This window comes from Castor canadensis, chromosome 2 (genome assembly GCF_047511655.1).
Source record: "Castor canadensis chromosome 2, mCasCan1.hap1v2, whole genome shotgun sequence".
Classification (NCBI taxonomy): Eukaryota; Metazoa; Chordata; class Mammalia; order Rodentia; family Castoridae; genus Castor; species Castor canadensis.
This window is the reverse complement of record NC_133387.1, coordinates 162,987,992-163,006,971: the sequence shown is the minus strand read 5'-3', so window position 1 is coordinate 163,006,971 and position 18,980 is coordinate 162,987,992. Positions and strand designations below refer to the sequence as shown.

The window sequence follows — 18,980 nt, the reverse complement described above, 5'->3', positions numbered from 1 at the left end:
GAAAGTTCTTACCTATACCTACTAACTCCAGAGTATTTCCTACTCTTTCTTGTATCAACTTAACAGTTTGGGGTCTGATATTAAGATCCTTGATCCATTTTGAGTTAATCTTGGTATAGGGTGATATACATGGATCTAGTTTCAGTTTTTTGCAGACTGCTAACCAGTTTTCCCAGCAGTTTTTGTTGAAGAGGCTGCTATTTCTCCATCGTATATTTTTAGCTCCTTTGTCAAAGATAAGTTGCTTATAGTTGTGTGGCTTCATATCTGGATCTTCTATTCTGTTCCACTGGTCTTCATGTCTGTGTTTGTGCCAGTACCATGCTGTTTTTATTGTTATTGCTTTGTAATATAGTTTGAAGTCAGGTATTGTGATACCTCCTGCATTGTTCTTTTGACTGAGTATTGCCTTGGCTATTCTTGGCCTCTTGTGTTTCCATATAAATTTCACAGTAGATTTTTCAATCTCTTTAATGAATGTCATTGGAATTTTGATGGGAATTGCATTAAACATGTAGATTACTTTGGGGAGTATCGACATTTTTACTATGTTGATTCTACCAATCCATGAGCATGGGAGATCTCTCCACTTTCTATAGTCTTCCTCAATCTCTTTCTTCAGAAGTGTATAGTTTTCCTTGTAGAGGTCTTTCACATCTTTTGTTAGGTTTACACCTAGGTATTTGATTTTTTTTTGAGGCTATTGTAAATGGAATTGTTTTCATATATTCTTTTTCAGTTTGTTCATTATTAGTGTATAGAAATGCTAATGATTTTTCTATGTTGATTTTTATATCCTGCGACCTTGCTATAGCTATTGATGATGTCTAGAAGCTTCTGAGTAGAGTTTTTTGGGTCTTTAAGGTATAGGATCATGTCGTCTGCAAATAGGGATATTTTGACAGTTTCTTTACCTATTTGTATTCCTTTTATTCCTTCTTCTTGCCTAATTGCTCTGGCTAGGAATTCCAGTACTATGTTGAATAGGAGTGGAGATAGTGGGCATCCTTGTCTGGTTCCTGACTTTAGAGGGAATGGTTTTAATTTTTCTCTGTTAAGTATAATGCTGGCTGTAGGTTTGTCATATATAGCTTTTATAATGTTGAGGAACTTTCCTTCTATTCCTAGTTTTCTTAGAGCTTTTATCATGAAATGATGTTGGATCTTATCAAAGGCTTTTTCTGCATCTATTGAGATGATCAAGTGGTTTTTGTCTTTGCTTCTGTTAATGTGGTTTATTATGTTTATTGATTTTCATATGTTGAACCACCCCTGCATCCCTGGGATGAAGCCTACCTGGTCGTGGTGGATAATCTTTTTGATGTGTTGCTGAATTCGGTTTGCCATTATTTTGTTGAGGATTTTTGCATGAATGTTCATTAAGGAGATTGGCCTATAGTTCTCCTTTTTGGAGGTGTCTTTGCCTGGTTTTGGGATAAGTGTAATACTGGCTTCATAAAATGTGTTTGGCAGTTTTCCTTCCCTTTCTATTTCATGGAACAGTTTAAGGAGGGTTGGTATCAGTTCTTCTTTAAAGGTCTGATAGAATTCAGCAGAGAATCCATCAGGTGCTGGACTTTTCTTTTTTGGGAGACTCTTGATTGCTGCTTCAATTTCATTTTGTGTTATAGGTCTATTCAGGTGATTAATTTCCTCTTGGTTCAGTTTTGGATGATCATATGTATCTAGAAATCTGTCCATTTCTTTAAGATTTTCAAATTTATTTGAATATAGGTTCTCAAAGTAGTCTCTGATGATTTCCTGGACTTCCATGGTGTTTGTTGTTATCTCCCCTTTTGCATTCCTAATTCTACTAATTTGGGTTTTTTCTCTCCTCATTTTAGTCAGGTTTGCCAGGGGTCTATCGATCTTGTTTATTTTTTCAAAGAACCAACTTTTTGTTTCATTAATTCTTTGTATGGTTTTTTTGGTTTCTATTTCGTTGATTTCAGCTCTTATTTTTATTATTTCTCTCCTTCTATTTGTTTTGGGATTTGCTTGTTCTTGTTTTTCTAGGAGTTTGAGATGTATCATTAGATCATTGATTTGGGATCTTTCAATCTTTTTAATATATGCACTCACGGCTATAAACTTTCCTCTCAAGACTGCCTTAGCTGTGTCCCATAGGTTCCGGTAGGTTGTGTTTTCATTTTCATTGACTTCTAGGAACTTTTTAATTTCCTCTTTTATTGCATCGATGATCCACTCTTCATTAAGTAATGAGTTATTTAGTTTCCAGCTGTTTGCATGTTTTTTGTCTTTACTTTTGTTGTTGAGTTCTACTTTTACTGCATTGTGGTCAGATAGTATGCACGGTATTATTTCTATTTTCTTATATTTGCTGAGGCTTGCTTTGTGCCCTAGGATATGATCTATTTTGGAGAAGGTTCCATGGGCTGCTGAGAAGAATGTATATTGTGTAGAAGTTGGATGAAAAGTTCTGTAGACATCTACTAGGTCCACTTGATCTATTGCATATTTTAGATCTTGGATTTCTTTATTGAGTTTTTGTTTGGATGACGTATCTATTGATGATAATGGGGTGTTAAAGTCTCCCACAACCACTGTGTTGGCGTTTATATATGCTTTTAGGTCTTTCAGGGTATGTTTCATGAAATTGGGTGCGTTGACATTGGGTGCGTACAGATTGATGATTATTATTTCCTTTTGGTCTATTTCCCCTTTTGTTAGTATGGAATGTCCTCCTTTATCTCGTTTGATCAATGTAGGTTTGAAGTCTACTTTGTCAGAGATAAGTATTGCTACTCCTGCTTGTTTTCGGGGGCCATTGGCTTGGTAAATCTTCTTCCAGCCTTTCATCCTAAGCATATGCTTATTTCTGTCGGTGAGATGAGTCTCCTGTAAGCAACAAATTGTTGGATCTTCTTTTTTAATCCATTTTGTCAAACGGTGTCTTTTGATGGGTGAATTAAGTCCATTAACATTAAGCGTTAGTACTGATAGGTATGTGGTGATTCCTGCCATTTAGTTGTCTTAGTTATTTGAAGGTTTGATTGTGTGTACCTAACTTGATGTTACTCTCTACTGTCTTGCTTTTTCTTATCCTGTGGTTTGGTGCTGGCTGCCTTTTCATGGTTAAGTTGGGTGTCACTTTCTGTGTGCAGGATCCCTTGCAGAATCTTTTGTAATGGTGGCTTTGTGGTCACATATTGTTTTAGTTTCTGCTTATCATGGAAGACTTTTATTGCTCCATCTATTTTGAATGATAGCTTTGCTGGGTAGAGTATCCTGGGGTTGAAGTTATTTTCATTCAGTGCCCGGAAGATCTCACCCCACGCTCTTCTTGCTTTTAATGTTTCTGTTGAGAAGTCTGCTGTGATTTTGATGGGTTTACCTTTGTATGTTACTTGCTTTTTCTCTCTTACAGCCTTCAATATTCTTTCCTTAGTTTCTGAACTTGTTGTTTTAATGATGATATGTGGTGGAGTAGTTCTATTTTGATCTGGTCTGTTTGGTGTCCTGGAGGCCTCTTGCATTTGTATGGGAATATCTTTCTCTAGATTTGGGAAATTTTCCGTTATTATTTTGTTGAATATATTACGCATTCCCTTCGCTTGCACCTCTTCTCCTTCTTCGATGCCCATGATTCTCAAGTTGGGTCTTTTGATGGAGTCAGTGAGTTCTTGCATTTTCTTTTCACAGGTCTTGAGTTGTTTAATTAATAGTTCTTCGGTTTTTCCTTTAATTACCATTTCATCTTCAAGTTCTGAGATTCTGTCTTCTGTTTGTTCTATTCTGCTGGATTGGCCTTCCGTTTTGTTTTGCAGTTCTGTTTCGTTCTTTTTTCTGAGGTTTTCCATATCCTGGCTGTTTTCTTCTTTATTGTTGTCTATTTTTGTCCTGAGTTCATTTATCCATTTATTCATTGTGTTCTCTCTTTCACTTTGGTGTTTATACAGTGCTTCTATGGTTTCCTTTATTTCTTCTTTTGCTTTTTCAAATTCTCTATTTTTATTTTCTTGGAATCTCTTGAGTGTCTCCTGTACATTTTGGTTGACCCTATCCAGTATCATCTCTATAAAATTCTCATTGAATACCTGTAGTATGTCTTCTTTTAAATTATTCTTGTGGGCTTCATTGGGTCCTTTGGCATAGTTTATCTTCATTTTGTTGGAGTCTGGATCTGAGTTTCTGTTCTCTTCATTCCCCTCTGGTTCCTGTACTAATTTTTTGCTGTGGGGAAACTGGTTTCCCTGTTTTTTCTGTCTTCCCGTCATTGTCCTTGGTGTTGTTACTGTCCCTGTACTGTGTGTAATTAAGTATTTTCTAGCTTGTAATAATAACAATGGTAATATTTAGAATGGAAGAGTGAGCTGAGATGGAAAGCAAGAAGTTAAAGAAAAGGGGAAAACAAATATACAGACAAGAGGGAGAAAGCAGAACAAGGTATCAGACAAGAGAGTTTCAAAGGTATAAACAGGGAGTGTTAGTGTACTAATTGACAGTAAGCTGAACAGACAATAGAGAGACAGAGAGAGGATTGAAAATCAAAGATAAAAAAAATAAGTAAATGAAAGTAATATCTATATATAAAAATGAATTAAAATAAAATGGAAAATAGAAAATTAAAAAAAAAATTTCCAAGTTTATATGCAACGCAGTTTCAGTCTTAATAATTTGGGTGTCCGTCTCAATCTCCAGTCCTGGAGTTGGTGCCTCAGATGTTGTTCTGTAGTTGTCTCATCAAAGGGTATGCATAAAGTAGAACAAAACTACACACACACACACACACACACACACACACACACACACACACAAAAGCCCCACCAAGTGTCCCCAGTTCAAATGCAATACAGTTTCAGTAAGTTTTTCAGCTTGCAGGTGTAATATTCGGTTGTTCTCTCATCAAAGATAGGGAGAAAAAGAAAAAAAAGCGTCTGGAGGCAGTTCTGAGAGTGGTATCTGCAACTGTGGCTTGCCTGCCTGCTGCTCTCAGCCTGTAGCTGGCGGCGTTATTTATGCAGATCTCTGGGGTGAGCTAGCACTCACCTGGTCCCACAGGCTTTGTTTGCTCAGAGTTCTCCTGTGCGGGAGCCTCTGCTACAGGCTTTCCCCTTTCCAAGCACTGGGAAAGGTGCCACTGCCCCGTGTTGTCAGGCCTGTGTGTTTATTTACAATTCATGTGGGAAGTGGGTCTTCCCCCCTCTCCTCTGAAGTTTTCCTCCCACTGCCACTTTCAGAAGCTTTCCTGCTCCTGCTTACTGGGCAGTGCTGCTGCTCCTGCCGGCCGCCATGTTTGTTTACAGTTCACGTGGGAAGTGGGTCTTCCCTCCTCTCACAAGCGTCCCTGCTCCTGGTTGCTGGGCGCGCCCCGCTCCCGCCAGAGGCTCTCCGGCCCACCCGGCTTGTTTATTTACAGTCCCAGGAAGGATTCCCTTCCCCCAATCTTCAGCGCTCAGGGCGCCCCACCCTCTTTCCAGCGTGTCTTGACTGTTCTTATTGCTTATTACTCAGTTTCTCTTTTTTTCCCTGGGTGGAGGTCAGTCTGTCCAGGGGGCTATGCTGCTCTGGCCCAGGCTTGTCTGTGGGGCTACCGCGGTACCGCGAAGCTCACCTGGTTCGCGTCTTCCCACGCCATATGGGCACCGGCCACTGGCGGCCCCGGGGGCCCTCCTCGTTTCTCCGTTTAACGTGAAGTGGAGATTCTCTGCACCGGCTGGAGATGTGGAGGGGTCAAAGTTATGCCTTTTCTTGGTGATTATGCCTGCAAAGTGTGTCTCCAGCATCTCTCCAAGATTTCACTATAGGAGGGTCGCTTTCTGCTTCCTACCTCTAGCCACCATCTTGGAATCTCCCTCCTTACCTTTTCTTCATGTCTTATTTTCATATGGCCGCTTGTGGCATAGCACAACTCAGTCATTCTTTTAACATGCAGGCTGCTATCGCCTTAGTCGTGACTTGGTGTCTGGTGTCTAGTTGTTAAAACTTCACACCTGATCTTCCTAGTTCACACCTGTCTCTCATCCTCTGGACCTTCCTTGCTAGCTGTCTTCTCTCCTATGCCAACAGTTCCTGCCCAAGGTAGAAGTCTCATGGTGCACATCTCTGCTACCACCTGCAGTTGATCCCACTAGCTGTTCATCCCATGTCTTTGAGGCAGCCTGGGCACTGCAGTTGTTCAGGCCTTGTTTTTTCTTTCTCACTGGTTCCACAGCCCCCCCACCCAGCACTGTCCCAGCCCTATGCTGCTATTAGGGTGCATTGTGATCATTGCTTTGTGTCACTCCATGTCTGGGTTCCTCAGAGGCCAGCTGTGTTTGAGCCTGGTGATTCCAGAGAAATATTGAGTTAAATAGGAGGTGTTCAATAAATGGTCACAGAGGAATAGGTAGGTCCCCATTAAGGACCGGTTATTGAATATCTTGCAATTAAACTCTAAAGTGGAAAGCATGAATTCTGTGTTCTGTTTACTATTAATATTTTTGTTTTTGATGTTTTGTTTTTGTTTGTGATTTTCTTGTTATTGTTTCCTAGCCAAATTTCATTTGAAAAATTATAATCTAACATAAATAATCTCTGAAGCAAATTATTTGTCCTTTTCTAGTATTGCATGGGTGGAATCTTGTAAGTGGTTTAATTTAGGCTTGAATCAATATGGTAGGTAACAGAATCTTCAGGTCATACCTGAATCCAGATAGGAATCTGGGGCCCCTGGCACAATTGGGTCTGTTACAGAGTTGAACCCATAAGGGTGAGTCAGGCAGACACCAAGAAGCTACTGTCCCTATAATTCCCATGCCTCCCCTTTTGTTCACGGGATTTATTTGTTCTCTATTTCCTTCTGTTGCCCTCCTCACCCCAGTGGAGCTAGGGTCCAGATTTCATGTCAGAACACTCTTCAGGCCTCACTGCATGCATCTGTCAAAGTACTGCTCTACATATAATTTGTTTCTGTGTGCTTGTGATCAGCCTGTAGAATCCAGGTGCCAAAGAGTTCATTCCTCCTCTACACTAGCTCTTTTCTTTGCTTTTCTCCAAGACCCCTTTCTTCCTTTGTCTTATGAAGGCCTCATGGCACTTTCTTATTTCTTTGGCAGGTGTTTTTGAATGAGAAGTATATAGGAGTCCTGGATCATTCCACTGATCAGCTGACTATTACAAAAAGTGTATGTAAGTTCAGTGTTCATAAATGAGTAGCTGTAGTGCCTGCTGGGTCCTGTGCCCATTGTAAGTAAGGCCCTGTGATTACTTGCTGTCTTCTCCACTGCTCTTTGGATTGTTCTTTGCAGAGGAGTGCAACAGAAACAAGGGAGGGTCTCGAAGGTACTGCTGTTTGTGCTTTGGGCAAACACAGCATTTCCATCTTGAATATTTGCTGCTCAGAACACTCTGAGTTGGTCACCAGCCCCAGTAGATTCTCTAATGAAATGTTCAGGTGACTCCCCTGAAAGGCCTGGCCCAGGAGGGTGGGGGAATGAAGAGGAAAAGCAGGAGCCCAAGTGTCTGCCTGGTCCAGAGCTGGAGGTTGGCAAGGTTCCACAGCCTGATAATCTGCAGCCCCCTGCTCAGGTTCTCATCTCAACTTCACAGAGGCTTGGAAGATCTGAGGAAGACTGCCTTGTGATACTCACTCTGGTGGGTCTGTCTTGCACAGGACATCCAGGACCACCAAACGCTCAGGATCCTCGTGGAGAATCAAGGCCGATTGGCTTATGGGCAGGATATGAACAAGGAGAGAAAAGGTGAGCACTAGAGGCAGATGCCTGAAATCTTGTAGCACCACATTCCTGTTGTCCTTTCCCAGGCTGAGGCCAGTGGGGGACAGGCATAGAGTTGGGAGAGGGCATGCCTGCAACTCTAAGACTCCTCTGTGTAGAAAGTTTGATGATGCCTCTGTGTTATCAGAGCCAGCACCCTGCCTTTCCTCTTTGGGGAGGGTTTAAGAAATAGTGCCATTGTAAGAAAACTGTAGAGATGTCCCTGGCCTCTCTGGAACTTTGCCTTTTCCTTTCTGGAGGCTCAGGGCCTGCATGTATACCTGGACCCAGTGTTCTTGGGAAAAGTCACACATCTTCCTTTTCCACACTAAGTGCTTTGACACACTTGAGCATTGAAGACAACCTGAAGTCCTGTCAGCACAGCCAGGCAGGAATTGGAGTGACTTCTGCACTGTTAGTGTGGAAGGTATGAGCCTCATTTAGGAGGTATACATTTAGTTATTTAGTTAGTTTTGGAAGTGTACATTTAGGAAGGAAAAAAAATCTGCATAGCTCAGTGGTAGAATACTTGCCTAGCATCCATGAAGCCCTGGGTTCAACCCCCAGCACTGCCCCCCCAAAAAGAAAAAAAAGGCAAAAATACCTGTATAGGAGGTATTTTGCAAAAACCTTCCAACCAGATGGAAGGTTGAAAGGAAAGCCCTGGGTACAGCTCATGCACATCTGTGTGCCCTTCCTGCCTTCTTTACACACCTCCTCCTCCCTCTCTTATAGGTTTAACTGGGAATATTTATTTGAACAATTCTCCATTAAGAAAATTCACAATCTACAGCCTGGAGATGAAAACTTCATTCCTAAAAAGGTGGGTGCCTGACCAGTGAGTGACTTAGGTAATCAGTGATGGCAAGGGCTTGGGGTGTAGCTCAGTGATAAAGCACTTTGGCCTAATGTGTGAAGGCCTGGCTTCCAGTCCCAGCAATACAAACAAACAAAAAAAACGGTGAGCATGTGGAGATGAAAGGAGCCTCAGAGATCTTCCAGATGAATGTCTTGGTTTTCAGATAGGAGAGACTGAGCCTCGGAATGTTGAAGGAATAACGCCAAATTTCATAGTTGTCTACAGGCAGAGTGGTGACCATTGTCTCATCCACCCAGCCCCTGGTCTCATGCCTTCCTTATTGTATACTGCATATTGAGGATATAGCTGGTGCCATAGCAGGGGACACCAGGCTCCAGCGAGGAGGCGCTGACCTTAGTGGTCACAAATGACACATTATGACCACCTCATTGGTCCTTGACTCCCTCTTAGGAAACTCCCCAGCATCTGGAAACCAGTCAGAACACAAGTGCAGGGACCTGCCTTCTTCATTGGTTTCCTGAAAATTGATGATTTCCCAGAAGACACCTTCATAAAACTGAAGGTGAGTGCCATTTCTCCCCTGCCCATATGCCCTCCAGCCTCTCACCTTTAAAAAAAAATTCCTTAGTGCGTGGGTCTTGCCTTTTGTAAGGGAATCCAAGCTCCCAAGAATTTCAGCCTCCACAGCCATCTTGGAGGCTGCTCTCCTCTGGGATTAACTAAGGCAGGGCATAGGAGGTGAACAGATGCAACAGAGGTGTAAGCAGTGCTTGCCAGTGGGGCCAGCTGGGGAGATTTAGTGAGGGTGACCCACTAGTCTCCACGCATAATCCAAGATGTCCAGACTCTTAACGCCATCAGGAGCTCACCATCTGGCCTGTGTAGGGATATTGTAGGTGGCATACCAGTACACATCGGCCGCCACACCTGACATTCTGCAACACTAGCTGCACTTTGAGCCAGGCACATTCTGATGAATACCTGATGATAAGTGGAAATCCTCTAGCTGCTTTGGGGCAAACACAGGTAGATAAGATGGAAATCAGAGCTGTCCTTCCTGACGCCTGGAAACTGAGCCAACCTCAAGCCAGAACAGTGGCCCAGTCCTCTCCATTCACCTCCCATGCAAGGCTTTGGTGATCCATTTGTCTGGGTATATGTATGCTGTGATTTGGCATGTTGATGGTGTGGTATATGAGGGGTGTATGTGTGTCTGTCTTCACATCTAGAATTCAGGTCCTGAATCCTCCTTTCCAATCTTTTTCAGGGCTGGACAAAAGGAGTCGTATTTATCAATAGACAAAACCTAGGACGCTACTGGAATTTAGGCCCCCAGGAAACCCTCTATGTTCCAGCACCCTGGCTTCATCCTGGAAAAAATGAGGTGAACTCCCCAGGGACCACTTTCCCCCTTATAATGCCCCCCAAGTTCACTTTCTTTGAACTCTTCCATGACTCAGAGGCAGAACTTGAATCTCATGGATGCCTTACCTTCTTCTTTGTGGCAGATCATCCTGTTTGAGGAATTGGAAGGTGGCCAAGAGATCCAGTTCACAAAAGAGCCTCATCTAGGTTGGCATTCTGAGGGTCATTTTTGGCACCTAGGCTAATCTTTTTAGGCAGGATGTGCCCTGTCTTCCCAGACCCTGAAGCCTACCTTATGGCCCTTGCACCACGGTAGTTAGGTATTCCATTATGCCTATCACAATCCCACTCATCCCCTTCCATTCTAACATGACCCAACTCCTCCTCCTCCCACAGTGTCATCCAGCTTCTTTAGTCTCCCTTCCCTACATTCACACTGTTGTTTCAGGATCCCTGTCTCATTGTGAGCCAGTTTCAACATCCTCTGCTTCTTATCTTTTCTAAAACAGGTCACTGTTCTCGCAGTTCTTTCTCAGGCTGTCCTGTTAGATAGTTATCCAAGAGGCACTTTTTCTGTGGCACTTTGCCAGGTTGCTGTAGACAGGGAATGCATGGATCAATTGCAGCAAGCCCAAGTGTTGCAGAGTTTCTGTGTCTTCTGGGTGCCTGCTGTCTGGCCACCCAGCTTCCCTTTCACCTTTGATTGGTAGTGTGATCCAGATATCCTTTAGCTCTTTTTTGTGGAGGGGGGTGTTGGGGATCAAACTCAGGGCTTTGTGTCTGCTAGGCAAGGGCCCTACCACTGAGTTCCATTCCCAGCCCCAGACAGCCTTTTTGGTGAATCACCCACTCTTCCTCAGTAGTCTTCATGGGTCTAGTAATATATCTGTGCTCCCTCCCTGGGGCACAATAAGCTAATCACATTTTCTTTTCCAGGATATTGAATCTCAAGTGGTATGACATAAGTAGAAAACAGGCTGAGCTGAATCATGTCAATAGTGGTGCTGTGAGTAACACATCCATCCTGACATGTGGGTCACTGGCACTCCCCAGGCTTGTCTTTCTAGCCCAAATGCTCCTTCAAACCCATCACCCACTTCTCACCTGCCAGCACATCCTTCTTTTGGCTTAAGTTAGCTTACCTATTCTGGTGTTTGCAAAAAAAGTAAGCATACCCAGTGCACACTCTTTGCTATGTTTCCACAATAAAAGCTGTTTGACTATCAAATAAAATGGTGAAAAAAATGAGAAGATGCTTGGAGTACTTGACCTTGCAAATGTAAATCCGAAACAAAAGTGATCTTTCTAAGAAACCAAATAAAATATAAAAGTTAGTGCAGGAAGTTTCAGGTAGATTGTGTATGACTTGTATTTTTAGAGTTAAAAATGCCAGTGTTTTCCTCTTATTTTCCAGTGGTCTTTCCATATTATTGGGTTTCCATACACAGGTGAAAGCTCTGCTTCTTAGAGACTATGTCAACCAACTGTTCTTCCCCTTTCCACTTCTGGCACCTGATTTGCAGTCCTTGTTGATTTCCTTATTTACTCCTGTTCCTCCTACAGATGGTCCAAATCCTTCTGAGCCATAGCAAAGGGCAGAAGGAGCCATCTCAAACGCTGGGGTAAATTAACTTGGTGGCCCAGCACAGGCAGGCAGAGGGGAGGCCAGAGGGTTTTGTTTTTTCAAGTCACTACATATTTCAGTGTGGTGTGAGTGGTCTCTGATTAGCTGGCAGGTTGTCTGGAGAGTTTGGACAAGGGTATCACCATAGAAGTGAGTTGGCATTGCATGGAGGGCTGCAGAAAAAGACTAAAGGAATCACAGCCAGACCTCAGAGGCTCCATGAACCCCAGTGGGAACCAGGGTCAGAGCCAGGGTCAGGTCAGTTACACAGAGGCCACCAGAGCAGTCAGCTCAGAGTCAAGCTCATTCACACATCATTCTGCATCTGTAAATGTCAGGGGGTCAGCAACACTCATGTGGACAAGGCCATCCACAGTCCAAAGAAGTTAGGAGCTACCTGCGCAGGTGTTTCTGCCACTGACCGGCCTGACTCCTCTCATCTAAAGACCATCAAGGAGTCAGCAAAACAAATCTCAGCTCCCCTTCTCTATCTTTTCCTTCTCCTCCCCACCTTTACACAGAGCCAAACTGTGTCAGGTGTTCCCGCATATCATCGTCTCTTCCATAAGCCTTCGTGTGCATCACAGTCGCCTAAAGGGCTGTTGAAACACTTGCTTTCTCTCCGTGGAATTTGATTTGGTAGGTCTGGAATGGAGCCTGAGGATTTGCATTTCTAGCACATTTATCTGACGGGAACATTGGAGACGTGGTAGTGCTTGCTCTCAGTAGTTTGGTCTGCTTGCCAACCTGCGAGCAGTATTTCTTTAGTAGGAGGCAGATTTCAGATCAAGAATAATTTGAATGAATCAATCAGAGAGGAAGGAAGAACACTGAGAAATATTTCTCAAAAGACCAATTTAAGCTGGGCACATTCCTGCACAAGTTTAAGAACAGCGTGGTCACAGAACAAGACCCTGTCTCAGAAAAAGAAAAAAAAAAGAATGATGTTCATATTGCTGGTCAGGGGACCCCACTTTGAGAACTGCTTCTTTATGGCAAAAGTTCAGCAACCTCAGCTGAACTTGGTTTTGGGGGCCAGAGACATCTTTGTGGTGGGGACTGCCCTGTGTGTTGTAGGATGTTCTGGTTTCTGCTCACTACCTGCTAGTAGTAACCCCCACCCTTGTTGTGGCAATCTAAAATATCTCCAAACATTACCAAGTGTCCTGGGGGTCAAAATCCCTCCAGACTGAGTACATAGCCTTGGAGCATGCCTAGCTCTTCCAGTCAGAAATGGCACTTGCTACCCTAAAGGAAAGTACCTGAATTGGGGCCCTGTAGATCAAAGCTCAATAAATAATAGACAAAGATGAAAGAATTTGGAACAATAAGTATGTCTGGAACCCCTAGGTCTATTTTGTTCAAAATGACAGAAACAACTACTCCTTCTACCTTTTTACACAAATTTTGTAACAAATTTGTTTTTTTCTTGATGGTACTGAACACAGGGCCTTGTGCTTGCTAGGCAGGTACTCTACCACTTGAGCCATGCCTCCAGCCTTGGAACAAATTCTAATATTCCCAGGGATAAGTGGATCCCTGGGGTGAATTGGTGCAAAGGTCATGCATGGGGGAGTCTGAAGAGAAAAATCACATCACACTTTTACAAATATTGCTCCTTTTGTGCCTATCACCAAGCAAGGATTGCATGGTCAGTGCCCAAATTATGTGCATAAAAGGGACAGTTCACTACTGGTGGCAGGCTGTCTTCCCCCTCTTTGTGACCATGCAGGATCCTGGGCAGTGCTGAGCTCTCAGACCATCATATACTTTCATCTAATGCAAATGAATCTCTGGAAGAAGCTGTAAGGGGGACTTAGTGTTGATGGTGACGGGTTTTCCCTGATAACTGAGGTTAGTGCCTTTGGTGCTCTGCCAGATCAAATTATAAAAGGTATAGTTTCTCTCCCCAGGTGAACGGTCGTTGGGGTGAATGTTGGTCCTGTAATTGTGCCTTTAACGTCTATCTCATTGTTAGGCATATAGGAGATACACAAGTAAGATGAATTTAGGTTTTTCAAATATTCTCACCAAGATTCTGCAAAAAATCTCAGTAAGGTTTACAAAATACATGTTGTATCTCAGGAATGTTTTTTGTTTTCTTGTTTGTTTGTTTGTTTTGGAGGGGGGCTGCTGGAGATGAAATTCAGGGCCTCATGAACACTGTGCACGCACTCCTCCACTGAGACACGCCCTGGCCTGGACACCCCGTGTCTGACTTTCTCCAGTGCAGGTACTTTATCTGATTAGAACATTGGAGACACTTCAGTGTTGCCAGGAGTTTGTCCTGCTTGCCAACCTGGAATCTGTACTTCTTTTGAGTAGGAGGCAAATTTTATTCCTCTTTATGTACCTAGACACTAGATCAATAATAATTTTGAATGAATCAGAGAGGAAGGAAGGATGTTGAGAAAGCTTTCTCAAAAGATTGATTTAAGTTAGGCACACACCTATACAAATTCAAGGACAGTCTGATTGAATAACAAGACCCTGTCTCAGTGAAGAAAAAAAAAATGAGTGATCTAGTTACAAAGTGCCTAAAACAAACAAACAAAAAATTAGTGCTGGGCACTAATTTATAGGCTCAAACCTGTAATCCTAGCTACTCAGAATGTGGAGAGCAGGAGGATCAGGGTTTGAAGCAGGTGGGGTGGGGGAGGCAAAGAGTTAGCAAGACTCCATCTGAACCAGTAAAAGCTGGGGTACATGCCTGTCATATCAACTATGTGGGAAACCCAAGTAGAATTACAGTGCAGGCTGTCCCTGGCATGAAGCAAGAGCCTATCTCAAAAAAAAAAAAAAAGCAAAACAGGCTGGGGCCGTGGCTCAAGCAGTAGAGCACCTGCCTAGCAAGCAGAACGCCCTGAGTTCTATCACCTGTACTACAGGGGGCAAAAAAAGAAATGAACCATAGTTTAAGTGGTAAATGAAAGTAGAAAGATATAAAAGGCAAAGAGAATAAATAAATCTTTTCTCTTCAGTGAAGAGTGAGAGAAAGATACAGAATGGAAATAATTTAGTCCATACATTTACGGATTTTTTTTTTTTGGTGGTACAGGGCATAGAACCCAGGGCCTTATGCATTCTAAGCAAGCACTCTAACCACTGAGCATCATCCTTAGGCCTCCACTCATTTTTAAGGCTGTCCTGAGGCCAGTGCCATAGTCTCATAGTCTTGATTGCTGTAGCCTTGCAGTATATTTTAAAATCAAGAAATATGAGCTTGTTTTTTTCCCAAATTGTTCTGGTGAACATAAAGACGTAATAGCTACCCAAGTGAGTCCATGTTGCAGGTAAGTTTGACAGCCACTACTTCTAGGGGCCACAATTTAGACATCCCTGCCACCTTCCTAAGCGCTCAGCAGCTATAATAGTTTGTCAGTTGTCTTTTATTTATATTTATCACTGCATATTAATTGTGCAGTGTGGGGTTTTACTGTGATATTTCCATATATGCATATAATATGTCAGTTGTCTTTAAAATATTTTATCTGAAAATTATGACAATTTCTGTGCGCCCTTTCCACACTTTTACCTTGTTTATCTTTTTGCGTCTGTTTGTGTTACTGAATTAGCTGGAGTGACCGCAGGATTGTTGCCCACTTAGCAATCTCCTTTGTTCCTTACTAACAGAATTCTGACTTAGTTGGACGGCGGTGTGTTCAGCCCCACACAGTGAATCGTGATTGTTCTAATATGGTTTGGTAATTGTATTGCCCTTTGGAGGTTATGGGTTGAAAGGTGGGCAAATGACCCAGTTCTGGCAAAACCTGCTCAGGTTTCTGGGGAAGATTCCCTCCTCCCTGTGCCCTCTATCTTCCTGCTGCAGATTCTGTCACTGGGGTCCAGACGTCGGCTGCCATCATGTGACCACAAAGGAACTGCTGAGAGTGGCTGAGCAGAAAGATAAAGAGCCCAGGTCATGAGTGGTAGCACTGAGCCACTGACCAAACCTGCCATGATGCCTGCCACCAGAGCCTCCAGATTTCTGTTTATGTGACCAAAGCAGTGTGTCAGCTGCTGTCATTTGAGTATTCTGTTACTTGCAAAACCAAAATCATTCTAATTTATAGAAATAGACATTTCAGAACCAGTTTATGTAATATTGTGTGGATCAGACTGCAGATAGTTGATTTTGAGTTGTGTCAAAGAGTTTGTTACTAATGGCAAGTACATTTCCTAAGTCTGTAAATGATATATTTAAAAAATTAAAGTTTTTACATGGCCTGATTTTACTTGCATGTATTTTCATTTGCTTTCTTACATAGGAGAGAAAAGAGCAGTGCTCCAGTGAGTGCAGGACACTTGCTCCATGTTGCCGATGTGTTCAGCTTCCTGGAGGCCATGGTAATATTAGATGACATGAGGCTGTCATCTATCTAATATAGTTTGTAGTGGAAAGCAGAGAATGATGCTTTCTACCATTGTATATTCAGGCAGAAATTTTACATCCTTCCTCCCCTGAGAACTAAAACCCATTGGAAAGGAAGTGGTAAAGGAAGAGGCCCAGGGATCTGCTGTAAGCCATGACTCCATTTCTACTGCTCTTAGGATAGTAAGCTCATTTGTTCGTCGATTGCCTGCCTGACTCCTCCACACAGATACCCTGCCTCATGCCTACACTTGCTGATTCCCTAGTAGGCACCAACTTGTAGGTACCAGACTCTGGGAGTCATGTTGGATCCATTTTTTCCCCTGTCGTTATATCCCATCCGTCACAACAGCCATCTGCTTGTGGCCTCTGAAGCCCCTCTGAATCTTCACTTCTACTAGACTTGCCTGACACCACTGAAATCCAAGCCTCTGTTCTTCTAACCTGAAGCATAATAGTAGCCGTGAGTTTTCTTAATTGCTTTCATGATTTCAGTTTCCTCTTTGGAGTGGCTTTTTAGAAATGGTACTCTGTGCCTGCCTAGTATGCAAGGCCCTTGCTTGGATCTGCAACACAGATGTTGGGGGAGGGGAGTAGGGAGTTAGAGTGTGTGTGTGGTGGTGGTGGTGGTGGGTTTTTTTCTGATTGATCAAGCCACATTCTCTCTTTAAAACCTGTAGTGACTTCCAGTTGTATTTCATGCACAGTTCCCACTCCTTCCCCTGAGCTCCTGTGTCTTGCCTCTTTTACATTCCATCAAGGTCTTCTGGCCTCGGATGGGCACTCTCTGCTGTCCTAATGTAAGGGGAACAATGACAGGGGTGACTCCATTTTGGATGAGGAAGGCACTTGAGAAGCAACATGTAAAAAAGCATAGGAAACAAAAGGCTTCTCAGAAAAGTAACAAGTTCCTTGCCAAGATAACAGAATACAGCTACAAAATGTGGGTAGTGGGCCCCAAGGCTAGGACAAACGGATTAGACCTTCCCTGAATGTTCTGTTCCATAAGGTGGGGGACAGACAGGTGGCCAGGTTTGGCAATAAGTTTACTAGGCACCAACCAATCACAAATATAGTTTCATGGTAGAATAGTTGGACCTAAGCCAGGCAGGACCCTATATCACTCCTAGATTCCAGCTATACCTTGGCTTTAGCTTTCCTAAGCCCCTCCCATGCTGGGAGCTTTTGCTGTCCTTTCAATAAACTTTGTGCTTGCTCCTGGTTCTGCATCAACTTTGCCAGGACACGAATTTGGGATTAGCAATCCAGTATCACTACCCTTCAGGAGCATGGGCTCCCTGCTCTGTCTGCCAGTACACTCAGCGCTTGCTCTGTGGGGCATCAGACTGGTCCTGCTACTCCTTAGAATATTCTTGCCCATCTCCAGAGGATGCCCTCCTTCATATCTTGCTCCTGACCAAACAGTCCTGTCTCCACCCACACTGCCCTTTATCACAGAACACTGCCTTTTCCAGCATGTATATCATCTATCTCACACCAATCCATAAGCTCTGGGAGAGAGAGGACCTTATCTCCTGTACATACTGTTCTTGTTCACCATCTGCCCCAGGTTTTGTGAAGTGTTCTTTCTTAAGGAACAGTGATTCATTGAAAGCGTCGTCACCATCCCGAACTGGCCTATCTAAAAGAGTTATCGTACTGGCCTGTACTTGTGTACTTGTAGCATTGCTCAATTCAGTTTCAAAACTTTTCTCAGTTTGGACATTTACTGGTGCTTTCTAGGCAAGCATTCTGCTCTACCACTTGATCTGTGCCCCAGGCCCTAAGGGTCCTTTTCTTTGATTTCTGATTACCTATTTAGAGACTGTAACCTGAAGGATGCCCTCCATTAGATCAGAGGAAGGAGCCCTTTGGTCCTGGAGAGGAGGGAAATGAGTCTGAAACTGCTGGGACCAGTTTTGCATCATGAGCCTGATTCTGGAATAAGGTTCTGGTTTTTCAGTTCTTTTTTTTTTTCATTTTTCTTTTATTATTCATATGTGCATACAAGGCTTGGTTCATTTCTCCCCCCTGCCCCCACCCCCTCCCTTACCACCCACTCCACCCCCTCCCGCTCCCCCCCCTCAATACCCAGAAGAAACTATTTTGCCCTTATCTCTAATTTTGTTGTAGAGAGAGTATAAGCAATAATAGGAAGGAACAAGGGGTTTTGCTGGTTGAGATAAGGATAGCTATACAGGGCATTGACTCACATTAATTTCCTGTGCGTGTGTGTTACCTTCTAGGTTAATTCTTTTTGATCTAACCTTTTCTCTAGTACCTGTTCCCCTTTTCCTATTGGCCTCAGTTGCTTTAAGGTATCTGCTTTAGTTTCTCTGCATTAAGGGCAACAAATGCTAGCTAGTTTTTTAGATGTCTTACCTATCCTCACCCCTCCCTTGTGTGCTCTCGCTTTTATCATGTGCTCATAGTCCAATCCCCTTGTTGTGTTTGCCCTTGATCTAATGTCCACATATGAGGGAGAACATACGATTTTTGGTCTTTTGGGCCAGGCTAACCTCACTCAGAATGATGTTCTCCAGTTCCATCCATTTACCAGCGAATGATAACATTTCGTTCTTCTTCATGGCTGCATAGAATTCCATTGTGTATAGATACCACATTTTCTTAATCCATTCGTCTGGTTTTTCAGTTCTTGAGTGACCTTTATTCCAGGTTTGGAAGATTTTAGCCACCGTTACTCCCTACCCCAACTCATGCTGGGATTGGACACGGGGACTCACACATTCTAGGCAAACCACCACCGGTGACCACAGCCATCTTAAGGCACCTTTGAGTGCTCTTTGCTCTGAGTTCTAAAAGCAAAATTGGTGCATTTCCACTTTAGGACCCAAATAACAGAAGTTCACTCTGGAAAGGTGTGCCATTTTAAAAATGTTTCTCTTTCTCTCTCTGTCTCTTTCCCCTTCCTTCACTATCTGCTTTCTGGATTATTTCAGAGGGTACAGACTGAACCATAAGCAGAGAGGTACCTCTTGTATCTGTGAGAATTTAGATTTTTCAACATTTGATCTCTCTCTAGGATCCTTTGTTTTTTTTTTTTTTCATTTTTCTTTTATT

At 43.0% G+C, this 18,980-nt stretch overlaps 1 protein-coding gene across 1 annotated transcript in view; it reads left to right on the top strand.

The window, feature by feature from the left end:
* The window catches only part of LOC109698807 (beta-galactosidase-1-like protein 2), a 92,878-nt gene extending 77,616 nt beyond the window's left edge, over window positions 1-15,262 (top strand). Inside the window, exons 15-21 of the mRNA XM_074066310.1 lie at window positions 7,059-7,127; window positions 7,616-7,703; window positions 8,454-8,541; window positions 8,989-9,100; window positions 9,806-9,922; window positions 10,047-10,110; window positions 10,840-15,262. Coding sequence (XP_073922411.1) covers window positions 7,059-7,127; window positions 7,616-7,703; window positions 8,454-8,541; window positions 8,989-9,100; window positions 9,806-9,922; window positions 10,047-10,110; window positions 10,840-10,847 — 546 coding nt within the window. The 3' untranslated portion in view covers window positions 10,848-15,262. The remainder of the gene's footprint in view (window positions 1-7,058; window positions 7,128-7,615; window positions 7,704-8,453; window positions 8,542-8,988; window positions 9,101-9,805; window positions 9,923-10,046; window positions 10,111-10,839) is intronic.
* Window positions 15,263-18,980: the final 3,718 nt, after the last annotated feature.